This window comes from Pteronotus mesoamericanus, unplaced genomic scaffold, assembly GCF_021234165.1.
Source record: "Pteronotus mesoamericanus isolate MK-2021 breed Mesoamerican mustached bat unplaced genomic scaffold, CSHL_Meso_final contig_52, whole genome shotgun sequence".
NCBI classification, from domain to species: domain Eukaryota; kingdom Metazoa; phylum Chordata; class Mammalia; order Chiroptera; family Mormoopidae; genus Pteronotus; species Pteronotus mesoamericanus.
In genome coordinates this window covers 3,082,361-3,109,294 of record NW_026555189.1, presented here as the reverse complement: position 1 = coordinate 3,109,294, position 26,934 = coordinate 3,082,361, and the positions used below count along the sequence as shown (strand labels likewise).

General features: G+C 39.3%; 1 protein-coding gene across 1 annotated transcript in view; it reads right to left on the bottom strand.

Moving 5' to 3' along the window:
- CDYL2 (chromodomain Y like 2) overlaps positions 1-25,878 on the bottom strand; it is a 162,352-nt gene extending 136,474 nt beyond the window's left edge. Inside the window, exon 1 of the mRNA XM_054579148.1 lies at positions 25,492-25,878. Coding sequence (XP_054435123.1) covers positions 25,492-25,515 — 24 coding nt within the window. The 5' untranslated portion in view covers positions 25,516-25,878. The remainder of the gene's footprint in view (positions 1-25,491) is intronic.
- Between the last annotated feature and the right edge of the window lie 1,056 nt (positions 25,879-26,934).

The window sequence follows — 26,934 nt, the reverse complement described above, 5'->3', positions numbered from 1 at the left end:
AAACTATGCATTTTACAAATATCAATATAATACTGATCACATACCAAAGTCACAAAAATTCAATAACATTGCAAAAAGGAGTTAAATACATGTCATGATCTCTGAGCCCAGTGCATAAAATCTTGAAGTTTAAAAACAACAAAAGAAGAAATAAGACATAATACATTCACTCGTATGTGGAATATAACACAAAAAGTAACAAATGAAACAAATAAAAACCAACCTGTACACACAGACAACAGAACGGTAATTACCAGAGGGAAAGGAGGTGGCAGGAGGGCAAATTGGGTAAAGGGGTCAAATATATGAAAACAGAAAGAAACCAGACTTTGGGCGCTGAGCACACAAAAGAGAATACAGGCGCAGAATTACAATATTGTGCACCTGAATTTTATATAGTGTTAACCAGTGTTACTCCCAATAAATTTAATTTTTAAAATATTATTAACTTGATTAAATGAAAATTTTATTTAAAGCAGCCTCCTAAATAACTCTTAGATAAAAGAGCAAATAGCAACTGAAAATACATTCTATTTAGAAAAAATATCAATTAGAAGACTATATTATAAAACTTCTGTAGTTAAACCCATACTCTGGAAAAAATTCTTAGCTAAGAAATGTTATACTTTTTTTACTTTCAAATATCAAATGCGAAAATAAGTTAACCATTCAACTCAAATAGCTAGACTATTAAGAACAAATTAAGCATTAAAAAATGTAAATATTTTGGAAATAAAGTTGAATTAATGAGTACACTAGGACCCAGGAATTCCGCATAATACTATAATGGTTGATCTTTGGCACGTATGTAAAAAGAAATTCTATCAACACTGTTTTTAATAGCGAAGTATGAAAATGAAACAAGAAACTTAAATAATTCCAAATGTCCATCCACAACAGAAAGATAAATTCCGTATATTTGCATATCTTATATTTGCATCTCATATAGTGTGCATTGTATTTTTAATCTTTTGTGTATTTATATATAAATACATATATTTGTCTACTTTTATAAAGAAATGTTATACTCTAATAAAGAAAACTACATTTACATAGATAAATTTCAAAAGCATAATACTGAGCATAAAGCAAGATGCAGAAGAATTATTCAATTTGATTCCAATTCTAAAAGTTCAAAACCAGGACAAATCAAGCTACGTAAGTTTCAGTGATCCATTAATATGTTGTAAAACTATAGAAAAAGTGAAGAAAATAATTAACCAGAAGTTCAGTGGAAGTTACCTCTTAAAGAGAGAAATAGGCATACACGGAGAAAAAAATACACAGAGAGCTAAAAAGGTATTCTACTTTTTCTAATTGTACGGTAACTTGTCATTATTATTACTAAATTATACATATGTATTATTTATATTTGTTTGCACATTACATTTCATCATTAAAAGCAGAAAAATAGATGAAAGAATGAAAAATGAGAAATCAGAAACTGATTAACATAGAGCAGAACACAGTGAAATGAGAAAATAAGGCTAAGAGTTTATTTTATGAAAAAAATATTCAATATAAGAGAAAAGCTGCTTACAACCTGAAAAACAGGGAAAAAAGGAAAAGCACAAAGCTACAACTTTAGAAAGAAAAGAGCCTCACCAAATACGTAAAAAGATATTTTGAAAATATAAGAAAATATTTGTACCTCTTCTGAAAATGTTAAAATAGGGATAATTCGTTGTTCTGACTAAACATAAATTACCAAAAATTACTTTAGGAATATGAAAAACTCAACAGCTACTGAAAATGCTATTGTCTCAGAAAAGTAATCTAGATACAGAAATATCATAACAAACATGTCTTTCGAAACACATTCAAAAGAAAGCTTACTTGACATGTTGTATAAACTATTTCTGAAAACAGAGAAAAAATAAAAGGTTAATCAACTACTTTCATGAAATCAGCATTATCCTGACATTAAAAATTAGACTAAACTAGCACAAACACAAAAAGAAAACCAAAGACCAACCACACTTGTAAGTATCAATACTAAAATTCTAAACACACGCAGCAGCTGGCTGAGCTTAGCAATATTAAAATAAAAACTGCATTGTCACCAAGTGTGCTTATTTTAAAATATGGAAAGTTAGCCTTAGGAAATCAGTTACTAAATTACACCAAGTGATAAAGAGGAAGATTATATGCTCAACCCTGCAAGTACGAAGAAAGCATCTAATAAAATGTAACAGTCATTCCTTGTTAAATAGAAAAATAGTAAATGAGGTATAGGAATTTTAACAGAAAGTATAGTATCTACCTTTTATCAACAGCCACTGCCTTAATTAATGGTGAAACAAAGGGCAGTTTTATTAAATCAAAAACAAGATATAAGAAACTAATGCTGGCTATCACACTACTATTTAGTGCTTTCTGAAAATTATGGCTAATAAAATAAGTAGAAAAATATACAAGTGTGTAACTAACAGAAAAGACAAATGAGATAATAAAACTTGAGAATGATGTGACCACCTGAAATTCCAAAAGGAACTGAATTAAATAAAGAGTAGATGGAGGTAGATTCAGAAGATGAATAGTTAGACAAAAATATACCAAAAAAATTACTCTTCTAATGTACAGTAGTCTCCCTGTATCCAAGGTTTTGCTTTCTGTGGTTTCAGTTACCCAGAGTCAACTGAGGTCTGAAAATATTAAATGGAAATTTCTACCTCACTCTACCTCATCACGTGGGTACTGTGTCATCTCACATCATCCAAGAGAAGGGTGAGGACAGCACAATAAGATGTTTTGAAAGAGACCACATCACACAATATCTATTACAGCACATTGTTTCATATGTTCTATTTTATTATTAATTATTGTTAATCTCTTACTATGCTTAATTTATAAATTAAGGTTTATCACAGGTATGTACAAGGTAGGGCAAAAGTAGGTTTACACTGTTTCCAATGGAAAATAATACAATGATTAATAAATAATAATACAAAGATAAACTGTTTTGTGTACTCACAACCACAAGCCTCCTTTTGCCCCACTCGTATATATAGGGGAAAAAAACATAGTATATATAGGGTCCGGTACTATCTGTGGTTTCAGGCTACTGCAGGGGGGGGGTTTGGAATGTATTCCCTGTGAATAAGAGGGGACTACTGTGTAAACAATAACGAATTATACATAAAACCATATTCACAAGAGTAATTCACGTTTTTAAATTCATCATAATAAACTTAGTATCTGTAACAAGAAAACTAGAAAACTTTACGAACACACTTAAAAGAAAGTTTTAATAAATGGAGAAAAATGTGTTCTTAAATAAGAAGATTCAAATTACAAAAATGTCGACTTTCCCCGAAGTGATTGGTAACTCTAGTGCAATTAAAAGAAGAATCTCATCTGAACTTCAGGTTGAAGCTTTATCAACAGAAACAATCAAAAGTACTTTGAGAAAGAAATTATGAAAGTGAATTCAAATTACCAAATAAAATATTTTCTAAAAGAATAATAAATAAAACTGTGGAAGAGAGTAGAATAGAATGTCCATAAACAAGTTCATAATACTATATGTAATAATCCCATCAATGATATATATGATATTTAAAGTCAGAGGGAAAATGATAAATTATTCGATAAATAGGGTGAACAATAGATTAACAATGGCAGGGACCACATCCCTACTTCACACCATACAGCAAAACAAATTACAGCTATATTAAATGTGCCCTTAAATATACAAAAACTGTGTCATAAAAGAAATAAAAGAGATTAAAGATCAATAATTAGATAATTTAGCAAAAGAAAGGCTTTCTCACCACTTCAAGGAAAGTAGAAAGAAAAGAAGGAAGGAGGGGAGTAGAAAGGATAAATGAGAAGGAATTATCCATATGTATATATTTAACCTGATATAAAATTTAATTACTCTCTCTATATTAAAAAAACACAATAGTAAACTTCGCAACTAACCAGAAGGAAAAATAAATATTTTTGTTAATGTATGCTATAGACAAAGATTAAACTCATTAATAGTTTTTTAAATCTTTATATATCAATAAGAAATGAAAATACCTCTCAAGTTACTACCAATAGTTCTGAGAGCCAAATGAAATAAACATTCCAGTCACCATCGGCAATGTCTTTCCTGGGTGGTAAGCAAATCCCTTCTGGAGAGTGATTTGGCAGTATTAGCATAAGTCTTTATAAAGAGCATACTCATTCATCCTCCACATCTAGAAATTTATCATAAGGAAATACAAACAATGTATACAAAGATTTATGATGAGAGTTGCACCACCACTTAAAATACTGAAAATTTCTGCCCTGACCAGTGTGGCTCAGTTGGTTGGAGCATCATTCCATAGCCAAAAGGTTGCGGGTTCGATTCCCAGTCAGGGCAGGTAGGATCCCTGGTCCCAGTGTATGGGAGGCAACCAATCGATGTTTCTCTCTCACATCAATATTAATGTCTCACTTGCTCGCTCTCTTCCTCTCTCTCTAAAAGCAATGAAAAAATGTCCTCAGGTGAGGATAAAAAATATTAAAAAAATACTGAAAATTTCAAAACTAAGTAAATAATCTAATATATAACAAGGTGATAAATTACATGGTATAGCATATTAAAATTGTCATAGGCACTATTAAATAAAGGAAAATAAAAAATATCATTACAAAGAGTTGCAATATATTTTATATAGTGTGGTCATAATTTTGTATTATATAGTTTTTACATATGCATTTAGATATCCATTATGTAAGCAGAAAAAGAGATTAGATTGGATATACTCCATGTTAACAGTGGGTACTGCTAAATAAAAGAACTGGGGTTTTTTTTTTTTCTATTTTTAAAAATTTTGACAGGGAGTACACATTTGCTTTATAATCTGATTTCTTATTGAGAAAACATATAATAGGGAGAAGAAACTGAGTTAAAATAGTTGAGAAGAAGATATCTGAGCACCTATCACTGTAGTTGATTCCAAACCTACAGACCCAAACTTACTATAATCTGAGGACCTGAAAACAATCTTGTAAAGAAAGTTTTAGGACAATGATTGGCATTTTTTTTAATGCTGAAAAATAAGAATTGCATGGACAACAGAGATTCACACACCACTTTTCCTGTTCTACAAACTGCTAAATAACTTTCTGTGAATTCTTGGTAAAAATCCTAAAACAGATTTTTTAAAAATCAGTTTAGAGGTCTATATGAATGTATGGAATGATTTATCAAAAACAACACGGAGCCACTATAACAAGCAAGATCTTCACACCAATCTCACTTCCTCCTTTAAAAAGATTCACATGGTTGTACACAAGGAAAATGATACAGATGTACAATATCTTAAAAGCAACAAAACATTTGACAAAATTTACCTTATCAGTTAGAATAAGACTGAAAAATGTTACTAACACAAGGGTAGTGCCAGTAAAAAAAAAAAAAAAAAAGTAAACTAAGACCTGCAAAAATTCTCTCCTCCATAAATGCAATAAGAAAACTTGCAAAAATTATCAGAACCAACTTTTTCAGAACTCTGGAAATTAACCAAACTCTTGAGCAATCCAGGGGGTATTTAGTCAAGAAAAATATTTTATTCTTAGTAATAACAGTGAACTTTGTGATTTTTTTTATTTTTTTAAAGATTTTATTTATTTTTTAGAGAGAAGAGAAGGGAAGGAAACATCAATGTGTGAGAGAAACATTGACCATTTGCCTCTCACACACCCTCAACTGGGGACCTGCAATCCAGGCATGTGCCCTGATTGGGAATCTAACCGGCGATGTTTTGATTCATAGTGTGGTGTTCAACCCACTGAGCCACACTGGCCAGGGCTGTGATGTTTTAACTTGCCCTATTTCATGCCTGGTACTTGCTTGTCCAAACATTTCTCTATTTTACCTATAATAAAACCCAGAAATAAAAACTCCACACAAACAGGAGATAATATCCAATCACATTTTCAAAATAATTTTAATAGGCTAAAGTGACAAGGTGCAATTTCAACAGAAATAATTGTAATATACATATTTAGGTTAGAAAACTGAAAAGAATGTGCCAGAACAAGATCTAGATCCATTACAGGAAACTGTGTTAAAAGAAATCTAGGAGGTTTTAATAGACTTCAAGATTCATATTATACAACCAAATACAAAATGGCTTTTTAAAAATGCCCATATGATTCAATCCATCAAAGAGATACAATAATTGCAAACATATGTGCACCGTACAACATAGATCCAAAAATACAAGGGCAAAAATAGGTTTATAGTTGTGAGTATGCAAAATAGTTTTTATTCTTGTAGTTTTATTTATTAATTATTGTATTATTTTCCATACAAATAACTGTAAGCCTACTTTTGCCCACCGCTCTATATGAAGCACATCTATAGAATGGAAGGGAGAAATATACAATTGTATAATGGCTGGAGTTTTTAATACCCCACACTTAATAAGGAATAGAACACACAGATTAATAAGGGAACAGATAATTTGAAGAACATTATAAATCAATTACACCAAATCACACATATAACAGAATGTTCAACAACAGCAGAATATACATTCTTCTCAAGTGCACATGGTACATTCTCCAGGAGAGACCACACGCTAGGCCATTAAACAAGTTTTAATAAATTTGAAAAGATTTAAATGACACCAAGTATTTTTTCTGACCACCAAGGATAAAGTTAGAAATCAGTAACAGAGGGAAAATTGGAAAAATCACAAATACATAAAAATTCAACAACATTCTCTTAAACAACCAATCAAAGAAAAATCAAAAGGGAAATGAGAAAATATTTTTAAACAAATGAAAACAAAAGCAAGCATATCAAAACTTATGACATGCAATGATAACAATGCTCAGAGAGAAATTTATAGCTATAAACACCTACTAAAAAAGAATGAAGATTACAAATCGCTAGCATAATTATATACCCTAAGGAACTAGAAAAAGAAGAGGAAACTAAGCCCAAAGCTAGCAGAGGGAAGGAAATAATAAAGATGAGAGTGGAGACAAACAAAATAGAGAATAAAAACAAAAGGAAAAATCGAAAAAACCAAAAGTTCGTTCTTTGAAAAGATCAAAAAAATTGCCAAACCTTTAGCTAGACTAAGAAAAAAGAAAAAAGACTTATATTGCTAAAATCAGAAGTTAAAGAAAGGGCATTACTATAGACCTTACAGAAATAAAAAAGAATTAGTAGAGAATGCTATAAACAAATAGCACTGTTCATGTAGGTAATCCAGCTGGATACCTACCTACATGACAAACCTAATAACCTACACAAAATGGAAAAAATCCTAGAAACACACAAACTACCAAAACTGACTCAAGAATAAATAGAAAATCTATATAAACCTAAAACAAGTAAAGATATTAAATTAGGAATCAAAACTTCCAAACAAACAAAAGGCCAAGACCAGATGATTTCACTGATAAATTCTACTAAATATTTAAAGAAGAATTAACACCAAACTTTCTCAAACTCTTTCAAAAATTTAAAAAGGAAGACTTACTTCCTCGTGCATTCTATAATGCCAATGTTACCCTGATACCAAAGCCAGACAAGACACACACACAGACACACACAACTAGGTCAATTATCTCTTATGAATACAGCTTTAAAAAGTTCTCCTCAACATACCAGCAAAATAAATCCAACATCATATTAAAAGGATTATACACCATGACCAAGTGGGATTTATACAAGGCATCAAAGGTGGTTCAACATATAAAAACCAATAGATGTAATACACTACATTAATAAAATGAAGGAAACAACACATGATCATTTCAACTAACACAGAAAAAGCATTTGACAATATCCAACACCCTTGCAAAATAATAAAATCCATAAAACCAGGTACTCAAACATGATAAGGGACATTTATGAAAAATCCACAGCCAACATCATATTCAATTGTTAAAGCTTGAAAGCTTTTCTCCTAAGATCAGGAACAAGACTACAATGACTACTTTCTCCACCTCTATTCAACATACTACCACAGTTCTACCCTAAATCTGACATCAAAACCACAGGCAATGAAAGAAAAAATAGATCCTGTATTAAAATCACAATTTTTGTACATCAAAGAACACTGTCAAGGGAGTGAAAAGACAACACACAGAATGTGAGAAAATATTTTCAAATCATGTATGTGATAAGAGTTTAACACCCAGAATATACACAGAACTCCTACAACACAACAGAAATGCGAGCAAACCAATTTAAAAATGGGTAAAAGACATGAATAAACATTTCTTCAGAGTAGATATAATCAATGTTAATATGCACATGAAAATATGTTCAACATCATAAACAATTATTAGTGAAGATGTGAATAAACTGAAACCCTCAAAACATTGCTGGTGAGAATGTAAGATGGTTACAGGTGTTTTGGAAAACAGTTGGGCAGTGTCTCAAAAAGTTAAACACAGAATTACAATATAACCCAGCAATCTCACTCTTGGGTATATACCCAAAAGAACAGAAAATGGGGATTCAGATAGATACCTGAAATCCAAGTTCATAGCAGCATTATTCATAATAGCCAAAAGATGCCCATCAACAGATGAATAGATAAATAAAATGTGGTATACATACATAGAAGAGAATATTATCCGGGCATAAAAAGGAATGAAATTCTGACTACGTTCCATGACATGAATAAACCTTAAAAACACTATGGTAAGTTAAAAAAAAAAAAATCCACGTAGAAAAGGCCATATATTCTATGATTCTATTTATATGAAATATCCAAACAAGGCAAATCCATGAAGACAAAAAGCAGATTAGCTGTTGCCATGAGATGGGGAAATGAGGAATGACTACTTACTGGGCATGGAGTTTCCTCCTGGTGTGATGGAAAATGTTCTGGAATAAGATAGTGGCAACAGGTGCACAACACTGTGAAAATACTAAATGCCACTGACTTGTATGCTTTAAAATGGTTAAAATGGCAAATTTTTACACCACAATAAAAAAGTAGTAAAAGCATATACATACAAGTAAGTCTTTGACATAAAAACAGCTAATAAAACTTTAACTACACTTATTCTGTTATTTTTGTTTTTTCACTTTATTAATGTTTTTGTTTTTATTTATATTTTTGTTCCTTCAATTTACTTTGTTGTTCTTTTTCTAACTTTTTCAGATGAATATGAGTTTATTCTTTTATGTTTTAATGTATGTGTTTGTTATAAATGTTCCTCAAACCACCAATTTACCAATTGCACATAAGTTCCAAGACTATTGTTATCATTCATGTTATTTTTAAAATACTCTGAAATTTAGAGACAGGGACTTCCGGCTAAGATGGAGACATAGGTAGATATACTTTGCCTCCTCGCACAACCAAAAGAAGGGCAACAACAAATTTAAAAACAAAAAATAACCAGAACTGCCAGAAAATTGAACTGTATGAAAGTCCGACAACACAGGAGCTAAAGAAGAAATATTCATCCAGGCGGGTGGGAGGGGCGGAGAAAGGCAGCCAGGCGGAGAGGATGGGCAGCAAGGAGGCAGCTGGAGGATCAGGTAGTCCCATATTTGCATGCAGATAAACCAGGAGAAACAGCAGGGGAGTGAGACAGACTATGCAATCCAGGGCTCCAGTGTGATAAAAGAAACCCTCAAAACCTCTGGCTATAAACACCTGTCAGGGTAGTGGCAGCAGGAGAAACTCCCAGCCTCACAAGAGAGTCCATTAGAGAGACCCACAGGGTCCTAGAACGTACACAAACCCACCCACCGGCAAATCAGCAATAGAAGGGCCCAATTTGCTTGTGGGTAGTGGGGGAAGTGACTGAACCCAGGCCTGAGAGCAGAGCAAGCGGCAGCGTTCCCTCTCGGACCCTTCCCCCACAAACAGCATCACAACGCAGCAACCTGGGTGGCTCTGCCCTGGCAAATACCTAAGGCTCCACCCCTCCCAACATAATACGTGGCTGAGACAAAGAAATATGGCCCAAAAGAAAGAAAAGATAAAAGCTCCAAAAACAGAATTAAGCAATGAACAGATACCCAACCTATCAGATTCACAGTTCAAAACACTGGTAATCAACATGCTCACAGAAATGGTTGAGTATCATCGCAAAATGGAGGAAAAAGTGAAAGTTATGCAGAGTGAAATAAAGTAAAATATACAGGGAACCAACAGTAAAGGGAAGGAAACTGGGACTCAAATCAATGATTTGCAGCAGAAGGAAGACATAAACATTCAACCAGAAGAGAATGAAGAAACAAGAATTCAAAAAAAATGAGGAGAGGCTTAGGAACCTCTGGAACAACTTTAAATATTCCAACATCCGAATCACAGGGGTGCCAGAAGGAGAAGAGGAAGAGCAAGAAATTGAAAACCTATCTGAAAAAATAAATAATGAAGCACAATTTCCCCAATCTGGGCAAGGAAATACACTTCCAGGAGATCCAGGAAGCTCAGAGAGTCCCAGAGAACTTGGACCCAAAGAAGTACACACCAAGGCACATCATAATTATGTTACCCGAGATTAAAAATAAAGAGAGAATCTTAAAAGCAGCAAGAGAAAAGGAGACAGTTACCTACAAAGGAGTTCCCATAAGACTATCAGCTGATTTCTCCAAAGAAACCTTGCAGGTAAGAAGGGGCTGGCAAGAAGTATTTAAAGTCATGAAAGGCAAGGACCTACAGCCAAGATTACTCTATCCAACAAAGCCTGTCATCTAGAATGGAAAGGCAGATAAAGTGCTTCTCAGATAAGGTCAACTTAAAGGAGTTCATCATCACCAAACCCTTATTAAATGAAATGTTAAAGGGACCTATCTAAGAAAAAGAAGATCAAAAACTATGTAGTGAAATGACAACAAACTCACAATTATCCACAACTGAACCTAAAAAAAAAGAAAAAAAACTAAGCAAACAACTAGAACAAGAACAGAATCACAGAAATGGAGATCAGAAAGGAGGGAGGGGGGAAAATGGGGGGAAAGGTACATGGAATAAGCAGCATAAATAGTAGGTACAAAATAGGCAGGGGGAGGTTAAGAACAGTATAGGAAATGGAGAAGCCAAAGAACTTGTATGTATGACCCATGGACATGAACTAAGGTCGGGGGAATGCTGGAGGGAAGTGCTGTACAGTGTGGGGGAAATAAAAGGGAGGAAAAAAAATGGGACAACTGTAATAGCATAATCAATAAAATATATATTAAAAAAATAAAATAAAATAAAATTATTTGCAATTTAGATTTTGGTTTTTACTGAGACTAAATTAATAAAAAGGCCAGTGTCCAAATTACAAGAAGTGAACTTTGCTGTTAAATCAAGAACGATTCTAGGTAATACATTTAAAGTAGGGCACTAAAGAGCTTAGAGCTATCCATGAGAGAGCAACCAGGAGGGTGAAGGACTGGGAAACATATCTGATAAGAGCAGGAAAAAAGATAGGGATGCTTACTCTGGAGGAGAAAACAGTCCTAATTTCTAATGGCCCAGACCTTTCTGGAACACCTGAAAGACTTCCACAAGCACATCTTATGCCATAGGGGCAGTACATAAAAGCACTGAGCCAGACATGATTCTGCCTTCAAGAAGCCAATCCTTAAATAAATACAAAAATAACTCACTGATTACAAGCACCAGTGCTGTGAAATGATAAGCATGAGATTCTCAAAGAATACATAACAGGGAGGCCTACCCTGGTCTGGGCGCCAAGGGAGGCCTCCTTGATGAATAAACTTTAGAGCTGAAAAGTGAGGGAAGAGCTGAGAAGGCAGTGCCAGGCACCTTCAGACACAAGAAACAGCATGAGTAAAGGTCCTGAGGCAAAGGACATTTGAATGAACTGAAAAGAGACAGTGGGTATGGTACACAGAGAAGACAAGGGAGAGTGGTCTTAGCTGAGCCAACAAAGGCAGGCAGGTGTTAAATCACGTTAAGTATTTGGGACATTTGCCCAAGAGCAATGGGAGGCCGATGAAGACTTCGGAAAGACAGAGTCCTGTCCAGAATTACCTTTTCAATCAATCTCTTTAGTTACGATAGGAGAAAGAGGGTGGCAAAGAGGAAATGTTGACGCGTCTGGCTAAGAAGCTACTGTTTCTTCCAGAGGGAGAAAGGAATAGCCTGCACCCAGAGGGCAGCAGGGAAATGGCGCGACCTAGGAAATGAAACTGACAGTTCTCAGTGACTGAACTTACTGCGCTTACCACCAGGTAGAAATTTCTCAAGAAGGCAGACTTTGACTCACAAAGCGTTTTTTAACAGCTAGCACCCTACGCCAAAATAAAAGAGGCTGCCCTTCAAGATAAAACACCCTATTTGCTTGGAAAGTTTCCTAGAAGGGTAAGTGATCTTATGTGAAGGATGCATGTGCTCGATGAGGAATTAGACTAGGTGACACCTAAGATATTCCGACCTCTGAGATCGTTTGCTAAAATCAACATAAATGTCAGGCCATCTGGACAATTCAATGTAAAACACCTAGGAAAGAAATAAATCATGTATGTTTGTGTATGTGTAGGAGTTATCGCCTATCTCCGTTTTCTCTCTATTGGAGTTGCTTACAGAAAAAAGTGTACTGATAAATTACCATCAGCACTTCACTGCTTGTCATGCAGATGGTGAAAAAAGTATTATATATCTCTTTCTCATTCTTTGTATTTCTTTAACTATTGGTATAAATACTTCTGCTTATTTGTACATGCTATCTTAATTGTAGTAAATATCAATAATGTGTATGCTCTGGTAATATTTTCTTAAAGCCAAGTGAACAGACCCATTTGACAGCATCTGGGATTATCTGCCTGACCGATGGAAGACTAACTATTCTGAGCACAAATCCATATGAGGCACCACCGTCCACCAGGCACCAAACTTTACGTACAGCTGTATGTGATAGTAAAGAAAAACATTATCCTGCCAATTCCAACCATGAAGGGATACAAACACTGCTGCCCACCAAGGTTGGGCAGGGGGAGCACAAAGAGAAAATATATTGAGGCTTAGAAAAAATGTTGAAATGATAAGACTGGCCAAGAAATGTTACCGACTGCCCTCAAAACCAGTGTTCTCCTCAATACCCCAAGACCCCTGAAATCGGTTCCTCCATGGCAATGACCAGTGGGCAGAGCCGTCACTATTTCTGAAGCAGCGCGTCTTAATGCAGTGTTGACAAACTGCTCAGATTCAAAGGGAGGGTTTCCTATCCCAAAGCAGTCACTTCACAGGCGCTCCTTCTCCACCAACCCACGGGCTGCGCTACATAATCCCTCTCTTGAACTCCATGGCATACGCAACTGTGTTTTCATACTATGGGCCATGGAGGGGCAGGAAGATTTTCTTGTAAGTGGCGGCAGGTTTGGTTTGGTTTGGTTTGGTTTGATCATCCTGTCTTGCCATCTCAGGGCATTCTTCATTCTAACAGATCCTGCAGTCAAAAATATGAGATGAAGGGAATGTTGCTTCATGGTTAAAACTCTTACATACAATAACTGCTCAGAGTCCTTCTCTCAAATCTGAAAGTCAATTCAAAAGGACCTAGAACTCTGAGAAAGCCCTGGCCCTGAATTTTATACCACATAAGGAAACAGGGTGTTAGACATTCAGTCATTATCACACACTAATACACCACGTCTAGAACATTCACCAGCCTGAGCATTCACCACCTGAACCTTTAGTAGTTTTATATTACAGTGGGGTGCATTGTGCCATAAAGCACGTTTGCTTGTACACTTTTGTGTGAGGAGATATGAATAGGCCTGAATTTTTTAAGATCATTGCAGACCTACAACATTGCTAAAACAATGCATGTACTAGAAGTTCAAGCATATGTCCAGACATGGCAGGAAAAGGTGTATTCTGAGGTCTGCTCACAAAGAAAAGAGTTGACCTGGCTGTTGCTTTGAACACACTGAACACTCTAAATGTGGTAAAAATGTGGTCTATAACTACATGTGGGTGTTAAGTTTTTTAATTATCACATTCTGAACAACAGTTTAAAAGACATTCACGACTCCAGCCCCAGCACCAGTATAGTTCTAGGCACATAGTTGACAAACAATAAATAATTGACTGATGGATTATTGAACAAATGATTTTTAAATAAAGTCAAATCCATCATTTGCATAAAACCCATGGTTTGTTAGTAAGACCCATTCACACATAATTTTTTAAAGATTTTTAAAAAATTTATTTTTAGAAAGAGGGGAAGGGAGAAATAGAGGGAGAGAAATATCCATTGGTTGCCTCTTGCACGCCCCCACCAAGGACCTAGTGTGCAACCCAGGCATGTGTCCTGACCAGGAATCGAACTGGCAACCTTACGGTCTGTGGGATGATGCCCAAACCACTCAGCCACACCACTCAGGGCCAGACATAATTTTTAAAACCCTGGACTAGAAGAAAGAGAAATGAAAATCAAAGAGGAACACTCCCTCATCCTGAACCTGAGAATATGGTGGTGACCCTTGGCAGGGGAATTCCTGGAGTGACAGAGTATGGACCAGAGCCCTGGTCCCACAGATGTGTCCTGAAAGTCTCCATGCTGACAACTGCTGCAGGTCATTTATAAAGCAACGTAGTGATGGGTCAATGCTGGGGATTCTGGGAGAGAAGGGGTGATGGGGTCAAGACAGAAAACACAGGAGCGGAGCAGTACCCTGTATACTAAGAGAAAGAAGGGCATAAGACAACAAGCTAGTGGCCCTCCAAGGCTTCTCAGGAACCTGTCACTTCATAAGGCCTGGTCAAGTGGTGGGCCTTTCACTGGAGTAATGTGACTTTGGAAGCAGCAGCTTCTACCCACTGGCTCAGGTAACTGGGCAATGGCAGAAGGAGATGGTGCACTAGAAGAAGGGATAAGAATGGGTGGGCCAGGACCAGGGGCTTCATCATTCACTCAAGTGCCAGAGCCAAAGGCTGACTCAAGGCAGGAGTGAAGTCCAGACCCAGGAGAGGGCTGCCGTAGAGGTCCAGCACCATCTATCCCTGCCACCCTGAGTGTGGCTCCACAAAACAACTCCAATGTGACACCAAGGCCAGGTAGGGTTCTTGGCGCTCTAGGCTTGCCCCTCTTCACACATGCGTACAAACAAGATGATGACAGCGACTAACAAGTAAGGCATTTACTGAAGAAGTAAGTAACAGACTCGTTCAGGAGAGGTTTCAAAAACAAAGAGGATTTCATTTAACAGCAAAGGACATCAAGGTTCAAAAGGATTAAAAGAATAATCTGGCCCAAAATGTTATCAAATGGACCGTGGACAGGAACCCTAACTGTTTCAATCAGGATTCATCCAGAGAAGCAGAACCACTAGAATACATATACTAATGCATTGCAAGGAATTGGCTTACATGGTTGTGGGGTTGGCTAGGCTAGTGCGAAGCTCATTGGGCAGGCCATTAGGAAAGGCAAGCTGGAACTCTGCCGGGCTGAAGCTGCTGTCCACAGGTGGAACTTCTTCATGGAAACCTCAGTTCTATTCTAACCTCAGGTAAATCAGGTCCACCAAAATAATCCAGGATAATCTCCTGTAACATCAACCAATTACAGGTTTTACACGTCTACACAGTATCTTCACAACACCACCGAGGTGTGTTTGATTGAATAGCTCAGGGCTGGAGCCAACCAAGTTGATACATAAAAGTGACCATCACATTCATTTAACAGTGGTGTTCCATCCACTCTACCTCTCCTCTCAGAAGAACACTAATGTGGCAAAACCTGAATGAAAAACTAACTGTATCGCCTTGTCCTCCACCTTAGCAAGATCTTTTCCTTAAACAAATTTTATTTAAAAAAGGTTCTGCCTGCTTACATTATATATATTCTACTTTTTTCCCTCCAGGTATAATCACTGAAGACACCAGACCCCAGTGTCATAGGTCAGTGAGATAGGGATTTGTAGGGTTTATGAAAAATTACTTCTTCTAAGAACATAAGACCAATTATCCAAGTCATCCAAAGTAGCAGAGCACATGTAGAAGTGGGAGAATGGAGATGACTGATCCACTCTCCCACTCCAGCCCTCGAGAACACACTCAATCTCTCCTTGTTATCACACCCAAGATTCTTAAATGTCACCCACATAAGGAGTCTGCATGCACATTCCCCACACCCCACCCCCCACTCATCATCACACTGCAATCAAGTCCTCCCCACCTGCCAACACACTGTATGGAACAGCTGTGCCCTGGGGTTACCAATGACCTACTGGTTAAGAAATCCAAAGGATACTAGTTGTTGACCATGCCTTCTTTCAATTTTCCATTGCATTCCATAACAACAAAGCCTCTTGTTTTTCCTTCTACCTCTCTTGCTAGTCCTTATAAATCTGATCGTTCTCTTCTTCCATCACTTAAATGTCCATGTTCTCCAATACTCCATCATTGGACCCTCCTTACGTTTACACATTGTCATTTGGCTTTAATTACAATCTATACAGACATGATTCCCAATCTCTATCTCCATGCCAAATACTGCTTCTGAGCTTCAGATTCACATGACCTACCATTATCGACATCTGTACCTGGGTGTCTCACACTCTAAATTCATTGTACTTTGCACTGCCCCCACTGTCTTCAATCAATGCTTCTTCCTAGGTTCTCTATCTCCATAACTGGTCCCACCACACACCTCATGCACTAAAACAGCAACCAATCCTTACATACTGTCAATAAGGTTTTATTTGAAGGGGAGAGGGGCGAATGTGGTTATAAATCACTGTTCCAACCTCCTTTGCAACTAGATGGCCACATAATTAGGTTCAGGCCAATGAGCTTGCTTGCACGGAACTTCTAGCTAGCTGTTTATACAGCATGATTCAATTTTTGCCCTTCTTTCCTTCCTGTTTCTTCCTCTTACAAAAAAGGATGGTTAGGTCTCTATGCCCATCTTGGACCAAGCAGTGACCTTGACAGACAGCACAGCTGAAGATGAAAGAGAGAGAGGGTGCCTGATACCCTGAGAACTTCGTAAACCATCACACCAAATTGAACTGCCTACCTCCACGCATTTTTCACATTAGAAAACAAATCTTGTTTAAGCCACTGTATATTTTCTCTTATATGCATCCAAACACAATCCTGATATACCAAGTTGTGCTGATTCTCTTTAAATCTTTCAATTCTATCCATGTCTCTCCATCTCCACTACCACTCCCTTAGTTCAAGCCACCAAAATTGCCTGTTTCAGTTACTGAAACAGCATATTAATTGGTCATCCTGCTTCTAGTCTTCCTCCAGTCTAATCCATTGCCCATTTCTGACGGGCAATCTGAGATTATGTATCAATAGCATTAAAAATGTTCATTCTTCAAACTAGTAATTACACTTCTAAGAGTTTATATCGAGGAAAATAATAAGATGTGCATACAAATAATAATGTTCACTGAGGTCAGTGATAGCAGTATTTATAATGGTTTACAAATGGAAACAATCTAGGTGCCCAACAGAGCGGATTATAGACAAAACGGTGCATCTATTCAAGTGAAAATTAACCTGTTATTAAAAATTATTATGTAACTTCCAGCCAAGATGGAGGCATAGGTAGATACACTTTACCTCCTCACACAATCAAAAGAAGGACAACAAATCTAAAGACAAAAAATAACCAGAAGTGCCAGAAAATTGAACTGTATGGAAGTTCGACAACCAAGAAACTAAAGAAGAAACATTCATCCAGACAGGTAGGAGGGGCGGAGATGGGCAGCTGGGGTGGAGAGGACACAGGGCAAGGCAGTGGCTGGAAGACCTGGCAGTCCCACATTTGTGTGCAGATAAACCATGAGGAACAGCTGGGGAACGAGGCAGACCATGCAATCCAGGGTTCAAGTGCCAGAAAAGAAAGGTTCAAAACCTCTGGAGGTAAAAACCTGCAGGGGTTGCAGCAGCAGACCCATAGGGTCCTAGAACGTACACTAACCCACCCACCTTGGACTCATCACTAGAAGGGCCCAATTTGCTTGAGGGTAGCAGGGGAAGTGACTAAAAAGCAGCCAAGAGTTGAGCAAGCAGCACTGTTCCCTCTCAGACCTCTCCCCCACATGCAGCATCACAACACAATAACCTGGGTGGCCCTGCCCTGGTGAATACCTCAGGTTCTGCCCCAAATGAAAGAACAGATCAAAGCTCCAAAAATAGAACTAAGCAATGAACAGACAGCTAACCTATCAGATGCACAGTTCAAAACCCTGGTAATCTGGACGTTCACTGAATTGGTTGAGTATGGTCACAAAATGGAGGAAAAAGTGAAGGCTATGTTAAGTGAAATAAAGAAAAATATACAGGGAACCAACAGTAAAGGGAAGGAAACTGGGACTCAAATCAATGATTTGCAGCAGAAGGAAGACATAAACATTCAACCAGAAGAGAATGAAGAAACAAGAATTCAAAAAAATGAGGAGAGGCTTAGGAACCTCTGGAACAACTTTAAATATTCCAACATCCGAATCATAGGGGTGCCAGAAGGAGAAGAGGAAGAGCGAGAAATTGAAAACCTATCTGAAAAAATAAATAATGAAGCACAATTTCCCCAATCTGGGCAAGGAAATACACTTCCAGGAGATCCAGGAAGCTCAGAGAGTCCCAAAGAACTTGGACCCAAAGAAGTACACACCAAGGCACATCATAATTACATTACCCAAGATTAAAAATAAGGAGAGAATCTTAAAAGCAGCAAGAGAAAAGGAGACAGTTACCTACAAAGGAGTTCCCATAAGACTATCAGCTGATTTCTCCAAAGAAACCTTGCAGGTAAGAAGGGGCTGGCAAGAAGTACTTAAAGTCATGAAAGGCAAGGACCTACAGCCAAGATTACTCTATCCAACAAAGCTGTCATCTAGACTGGAAAGGCAGATAAAGTGCTTCTCAGATAAGGTCAACTTAAAGGAGTTCATCATCACCAAACGCTTATTATATGAAATGTTAAAGGGACCTATCTAAGAAAAAGAAGATCAAAAACTATGAAGAGTAAAATGACAACAAATTCACAACTACCCACAACTGAACCTGAAAAAAAAAAAAAACACTATGCAAACAACTAGAACAGGAACAGAATCATAGAAATGGAGATGAGAAGGGAGGGGGAGGAAAAGAATGGAGGAAAAGGTACATGGAATAAGCAGCATAAATAGTAGGTACAAAATAGGCAGGGGGAGGTTAAGAATAGTATAGGAAATGGAGAAGCCAAAGAACTTATACATACGATCCAGGGACATAAACTAAGGTGGAGGGAAATGCTGGGGGAGAGATAATGCAGGGTCGAGGGGAATAAATGGGAGAAATAAAATAAGACAACTGTAATAGCATAATCAGTAAAGTATATGTTAAAAATTATGATGTAGAATATTTTAATGTATAAAAAATGTTCACTGTATTTATTTATTCAAAATGGGTTATAAAACAGTATGTACTCTATGTGCCAATTTGGTTTTTTAAATTGTATAAATGTGTATAGAAGACTACTTTACTTTTACTTTGTATCTATACCAAGGAAGCTAACATTTTAATTAATCCAGATATCACATTAGTATTTATTGAACATCAATAACAACAGTTATTTCAGGTATTATAATTTTAATTTTTCTTTATGCTTTTATTTTTTAAAGATGCAACAATTAACACATTGCTTTCAAAAACAGAAAAGATAGTAAATATTCTCAATAAGTCTTACAAACCTGATCATGCTCATTTCCTAAACTTCTCAATAGCCATCATCTCCTCTGGGAAACCTCTCATTCCCCCCAAAGCTGGATCCTCTCATGATTCTGGAATACCCCATCTCCCCCTGCACTTTTTCCACTGTATTCACTGTAAATTGCCTTTCTTGACTCTATCTTCCACTAAACCATAGGCCCCCTGAGAACACAATGTCATCATTTCTCTAGTGCTTGGCATATATTTGGTGTTCAGTTAATATGAAATAAATGATGATGGTGCTATAAATTTAACCACATCTATACCTCTCTTCACCATCCAACAGATGCAGAACAACTCATATCTTTGGAATCTAAATGTATGTCTTCAGTACCTAATATCTATAATAATTACAATGCCTAAACCATTCCTTATCAATTGTTAAGGCTGCAAGGAACTATACACAAACTCCTTGCAAGGACAGTTTAAACCTCTGAAGGAATAATCCTATGCAATGAGGAATGACTTGACATAAAAGTCTACTTGAAAATAAGTTGATGTCTACCCAGAGGGAATAATTTAAAATAACTTTCAAAAGGTGGGAGAATTATACATCCATTCAATTTTCATCGGGTGCCTATTATGTGCTAAGAAATTGATTCTACTAAACCGATATATTTTCCTTGAAGATATCTGCCTCTTCACAAACTGGTACAGAGATTCAAACTGTTATATCACTGACTGTCCCAATACTATACAGTAATTCCTGTGTTTCCTTAACAGGAATTACCTCAGACATGATTGGTAAATAGGGGAATGATGTCAGTACAAGAAGTAAGCTGTGTTGATTCTTATGTGATTTTTCCTAGTTTGTTGATATTTTGAAGCAATCATAGTAAAGTGCCCTCACAAGGGGAGAAAAATAATGATGTATGAAGACCTTGGAACAAAGCTGGAAATGCAAGCAAATGTCTTCTTTCAATGTTAGTAGTAACTGATCCTGGCTTCAAGAACCACTATGCTTTCTACTATATTAACCTGCCTGGAGAAACTTCAAGTTACAGGTAAAGAAACTACGAAGACAATAATATCGGTGATCATTTCATAAGGTATATAAACATCTAATAACTATGTTGTACACCTGACACTACAATAATATATTGTATGTCAACTACAGTTGAAAGTAATTTTTCTAAAAAAAAAAAAAAAAGGACCTATAGGGACAAATGAAGAGAGGTACACCCTGGGCCAGATTTAATTTTGATGACAATGGTCTCTATTAGATGCAAATGCCCTCTGTCATCTACAGAGAAAGGAAGGACACACAAGCCTGATTTGAGGCTTAAGGGATGATCTGACGTGTTAAGAGCAAACACCAGCCAGGTGGAGATTTAACCAAACTGTATTTTTATCAGATTTTTCTTTTTGGTTCTGGTTACAAAGTTCCATACGTTTTCAGCAGTCTGCATCAATCCTTTTTTTCGCATAAGCCCTGTTATTTTTCAGTGCGCGATTTTGCAAAAACACAAGGTGTATATATAGCGCTACAGCAAAAAAGCCTATGTCATCAAAGTAGCAGAGTAGATTTTTAACTAAATTTCTTTCAACAAAACTAAAATTATTCTATTTTTGTTTTTTATTTTATTTGGAATAAAATGAAAGCAGTATTTTCTAATATATATGTGTATATAATATACAGGGTCCTGCAGAAGTAACACCTGCTTGGGTATGGTTGGAGGGGTAATAATATAGGTGTAATAATTTATAGTTTTAATTTGACCATTTCACCTAAAATGTCACATGGTGTGCTTGAGTATGATATTATGTTACAGAATTACATGTTTATGATTTTGTAATAAAAGATTTTATAATAAAAAAGGGTGTTATTTGTGCCGGACTCTGTATAATCACACAAAAACAAACACATAATCACACATACATATACATTAAATAAATATCGATGCATGTATCAGTCCCAGAAAAGACATATGGCACAAGTCATCCTTTTAAGATAAAATTAAGTATAAATAAAATGAATGTTGACGAACACAGAAGGAACTATCACTGTCAAGTCCATCTCTGTAAATTGGCCCCTGCTGACTTTTCCTATACTCATACAGCATTCCCTTTGAACATTTTTACCGAGTGCAGACCTCCTCCACAATGTCAGCTAACTACAAGGGAGGGGGTGTAAAATACTGCCAACAGCCACGTGGAAAGCTACACGGTTGAAGCTTAGATGCATTTGATCTTTCTAATGAATAACAGTGTGGTTCTCTGGAAAGAGACTCACTCCCTTCCTTCCAGAGGGAAGTGACAGCCATCCCTTCACTTGGGGTTAACACCACTAAAAGACCATGAGCCAGGGAAGAAAAGAGAACAGGGTAACACCACAAGGCTAACAATGGTCACCCAATGTACTTTATATATACTCAATTCAGTCTCCTGCTTACTGATTCAGTTGACAAGTGCCTGAATGTGCAAGGAATTACCTCAGACATGTTTGACAAATAGGGGAATGACGTCAGTACAAGAAGTAAGTTGCACTGATTGTTAAGTGATTATTCCTAGTTTGCTGATATTTTGAAGCAATCATAGAGATAGAGAAGACAAGAGACCTAGGTTTCTTATTCTAGTGACTATGTTTTCCTCATACTCAAACATGTTAACAAATGATTGACTAGAATTCTGGGGTTGTAAACTCTAGAGTTTCCTGGAGCCACAGAAGTAAAGTAATAGTGAAGGAGAATGGGTGCATGGTAATAGAAAGCGTGGGACAATGACGAGTTAGAGATCACATGCTCCACCTAAAGTTACTCAAATCCATCTTCCTTATTTACTTTTCAGGTAAAATAAAGCAAAACACATAGACAGCCAAGAGCTGGCTCACAAGCTCCCACTCTATGGCCCTATGTTTAGCAGAACGTAGATCAGAGCACCTGGACAAGGAATTTCATTTTGTATCCAGACAGATACCTGACTCTAAGAAGGTCAACCAATACTTAAGATCACTTTTCTAATACACCAAAAGATGAGAACTCTTCTATAGGAAAAACAAGATAAAACAATCTATCAACATCAAAAATTTTGGAAACTGAGCTTGATTCTGTTTCCTCATTACAACTGAAGAGTGCCACTACATAAACAAAGTTTTCATTTTCTGGCCTACAATCTGCTATTTGGGGAAGGTTTATACTTTACAATTTAATTGTCTGAAATATCAAAGAGAAGATGAAGAATCTGTATAACCCAAATCACATCTTCCCCAGAAAGGATTAAGAATAATGCCAGTAGATACATGGAGGAAATATATCAATTACAAAATGTATAGTTCCTAGCCGACTCAAGATGTGTTTTCTTGATTAGAGTTTAAGAGAAGCCATTTTATAAACACTCAAATATATATTTAATCAATATACTACCAATATTGAGAATTAGATAAATTTTCTTCTTTTTTTTCTTTGAAGGTCAATCAATGTACTAAATATTCCAATTGTTATCCTTAAATCAACACCCTATTTTTTACACACACAACAATTTTACAGTTAGAGTTATACATGCTAATGTACGATTAGCACTTCTTGTTTTTAAAGCTAAATTTGAACAACTTAAATTCCTCAGTATATGTTATCCGTTGTAGACATAGGCTATAAAAATGTTGACATTGGTTATATCCCCATAATTCAATTTAGCCCTTTAAGTAATGACTATGCAAATAACCAGCCACGGGAAAATTATTTCACATCTAGCACAATTACCTACTATCACAGAAGTAATTACTATTATTGTCCTGTTTATTGAACTTCAATAAGAACTCTTGAGGTGCAAGGATAATTCCAAGGCCAATGTGAAAACTCCCCTTTACCAAACTCATCTCACAACTATAATCACCAATGTTAAGGAGAACAGTTTCAGATGAACATTAAACAAGAAATTACTCCTTGAAGGTTCATAAGTTCCGAACTTTAAATGGATAAATCTTGACATGTCTTAAAATGTCCTATTAATGCCTTCATGATGCAACTTTTCAGCCAGGCATGATCAGGAGCTCTAAGATGACTCAATAACAATGGGTAGAAAAACCCATACTCCCAACGAGGTGAGTTTTGTCCCTGAACGATGTCTACTTTTGGCCAATGCCCTAATAGTGCTGGTTATACTTTGGAAAGCTCAATCAAACCTCCCATTTTACTGTGCTTCAAGCTTTTGGTTTCAGAAATTGCTCTGCCATCTTGAAACAGACAGAAGTGCTTCTTGAGTGACACGCTAGCCACATTTGACAGAGTTCTTCACAAGGTTTCTACCCGATTTCATCTTCCTGAGTAGCAATAGGGATGAGGAACGCAGCAGGGTAGAGAAGCGGGCAACTTGCATCATTCTTTCATGAGTGCTAAGATCATCCATCCATCCCACTTGAGCCTGCTCACTAGTGGTCCATGACTGGGCTTCACCAAGACCAGAATCATCGAAAAGACCCTGGTGGCACAGGAAGCCAAGGAGCCAACTTGAATGTTCTCCATTCTTCTCATACCAGCCAGCAAATCCACCATCTTGAAAAAGCTTCAGCAGTCCAGAGGGCCCAGAGGAAAAAAATGTTTATGGCAGGTAAATCAACCCTACATTCTCTTGTTGGTGAATCACCCCTGAGTCTCTTACCCAGAAGGCTAATTCCACTCTTTTGGAATTTTACCAACATTTTTTTCCAAATGCCTTGAGAACCAGGGTTAGTGTTAACGGATTCATGTTCAGGGAGTCAAGGTCCAGGCTGACTGACGGTGCTGGTTTCTTGGAGGATCAGCGGGCCTTCTGGTTGAAGATGGCTGACCTCTTAGATTCCTTATCCTTAACTTTCTCTTGGGGGCTAACACCTCTTTGGTGGCATTCTCCCCAGAGAGTGGGGGTTGTTTCTTGTTTTGTCCACTTGTAGGGAATCCAAACGCACCAACAGTTGTGTCCAGAGCTAGCTAAAACGTAGCTCCCCAAAGGCCATGCCTATTTCTCTGTTTCAGAGATGCCAGACTAATGTATACCTTGGCCACTTCCGAGAGGCTTTCAAGATACCCGATGCAGGCCACTACCTGTGTGTACCTGAGGACAGGTATCCCCTGAAGGTAACCGTGTGTTGGGAGCATGGCTCACATCCCACCAACATGTTACCCACCCACCTCTGACTTCCATGTTCTCTTCCTTCCACTAGGGGCCATCTGCAGCGCCCCCTTTCGCCCCCAGTGGGCATGACACTCCAAGGACCGCCCCCCACCACGCTACCGGTAGGGCTTCGCAGCCAGGGTCTGGGGCAGCAGGTGGGGGGAGGGGGCGGTGGCCTGGTGGCCCCGGGGAGCGGTTTGACGGGTGTCTCTCGACCCCCCGCTATGCCGCCCCTTTCCCACTCTCCTATAGAACCCCGCCTCGCCCGGGCTGGGCTCCGCTCCCATCGCCCACCCCCCTCCTCTCCCGCGCCCCCGGCCCACTCCGGGCCGCGCACCTCCCGCCCCGCACCCTCTCCGGTCGCCGTGCGGCCCCCGGCATTCCCGGCACGTCCGGCGCCGACTTTTACCTGTACTTTCTGCACTCGAGGCGGCTCGTCGGGCGAGAAACACCTCCCCGGGACCGCTACCTCCCCCGCCCCGGCTCCGCCCGGCTTCCTCCTTCCCCTCCAAGGCCGCAAAGTAGATGGAGTAAGAGAGTGTGTGTGCGAGAGAAAGAGAAAGAGGGAGCGGGCGCGGGCGCCGCGGGAGGGCGGGCGGGCGGGAGGCGCGCCCGGCCCCCGCCGCCCTCCGGCCGCCGCCGCTGCCGCCGCGGGCTCGGCAACTCCGGCTCGCGCCCGGCCCCGGCCCCGGCCCGGTCCCCGCCGCCCGCCTGCCGCCCGCCGCCCGCCACCCGCGGGCTGGGGCCGGCCCGAGCCCCCGCGTCCCCGTACCTCGTAAAGGTCCCCAGAAGCCATGCCAGGCTGCGGAACTTGGCTCGCCGGGTGTGCGCGTCTGCTCGCTCGCGCCCTCCGTGCGTGTGCGCGAGGGGGCCAGGGTGCGCGTGTGTGTGCGCGCGTGTGTGTGTGAGTGTGTGTGTGGTGTGTTGAGTAAACTGTGTTTTTGCAGAATGACAGGCTTGGGGGCTGCCTATGCGCAGAATCAGAGCGGGCGGCGGCGGAGCTGGCGTAACCGGCAGCGGCGGCGGCGGTGGCGGCGGCACTAGCACGGGCAGCAGCGACGGCCGCGCAGCGCGCCCGGATGGCACCGACGCGGCCCGAGCGCCGCGGCCCCCGCGACCCGGCGGCGGTGGCTGCAGCGGGCAACGGCTCGCCCCGGCGCCGCCTGCAGGAAGCCGCCCCGCGCCCGCCGCCGGCCCGGACGCTGCTGCCACTGGGCGAGTCCCCGCCCCCCGGGAGCCCGGCCCGGCCCCCGGGGCGGGGGGGGCGGGGGCGATTGCCCGGCCGCGCCCCGGGGGACCGGTCCTGGAGTAGGGGAGCTCTTGGATCTGTCCCACCGCCCCCGGCCCGCTCTGGAGGCGGCTGGCGGGGTCCCCGGGGGTAGCGGGCCAGGTGCCCGCCGGGCGCACCCGGGCCCAGGCTGCGAAGGGGCGGCCGGGGAGACAGGTAGAGGGCTACGGTTGGCAGGTCGCAGGGAAGGGGCGCCAACTGGGCTTAGCGGGTCCCAAGTCCTCACCTCTTCCCCCTACACCAGTGATGGAGTGGGCGCCGCACTAGGAGACCTGGCTCCTTGGGGCTGCGCGGCCCCACCCTGGCTGTATAACCCTTCCTTCTAGGCTGGTTTGTAAGATGTGGAGGCCACAGGAAGGGGGAAAAAATGGCCCACCCAGAGGCTCCAGGGAGGACCAGGACCCCTTAAACCCTGGAAAGCCTTTAGAGCCAGGGTTGGCCATCCCTCAACAACCCCCCACCTCAAAATTCATTCACTCGTCCATTATTCCACAAATGTTTACCAAAGTCTACTCCAACTGCACAGTGTTCCTGGAAAGACACGACTGGGACCCTGCCCACAAGGGACTTTGATTCCCAAAGAAGAGACTAGCCACAACACGTGAGGATTTAATCGTTCAGCAAAAAGGGATTCCTAATGTGCTAGCTCCAGAGCTGAAGGGACTGGAGAAGCTCCCCAAAATCCAAACTCCTTCAGTCACCTCCTACTAATATCATGGGTATATGGTCACTCTTCTCTTTAAAGGCAGATCTCCATAAAAGATATAGTTAACTCAGAACCTGGGAAGGCAAGCTCTTCTGAAATGGGAAGAAAATTCTTCCTCATTCCAGTCCAAAAAATGCCCAGCTGGTTACTTTCTCCAGATATGTTATGGATGTTACTTACATCATCCGTCCATCATTTCCTATTTGTAATACTTTGGACAA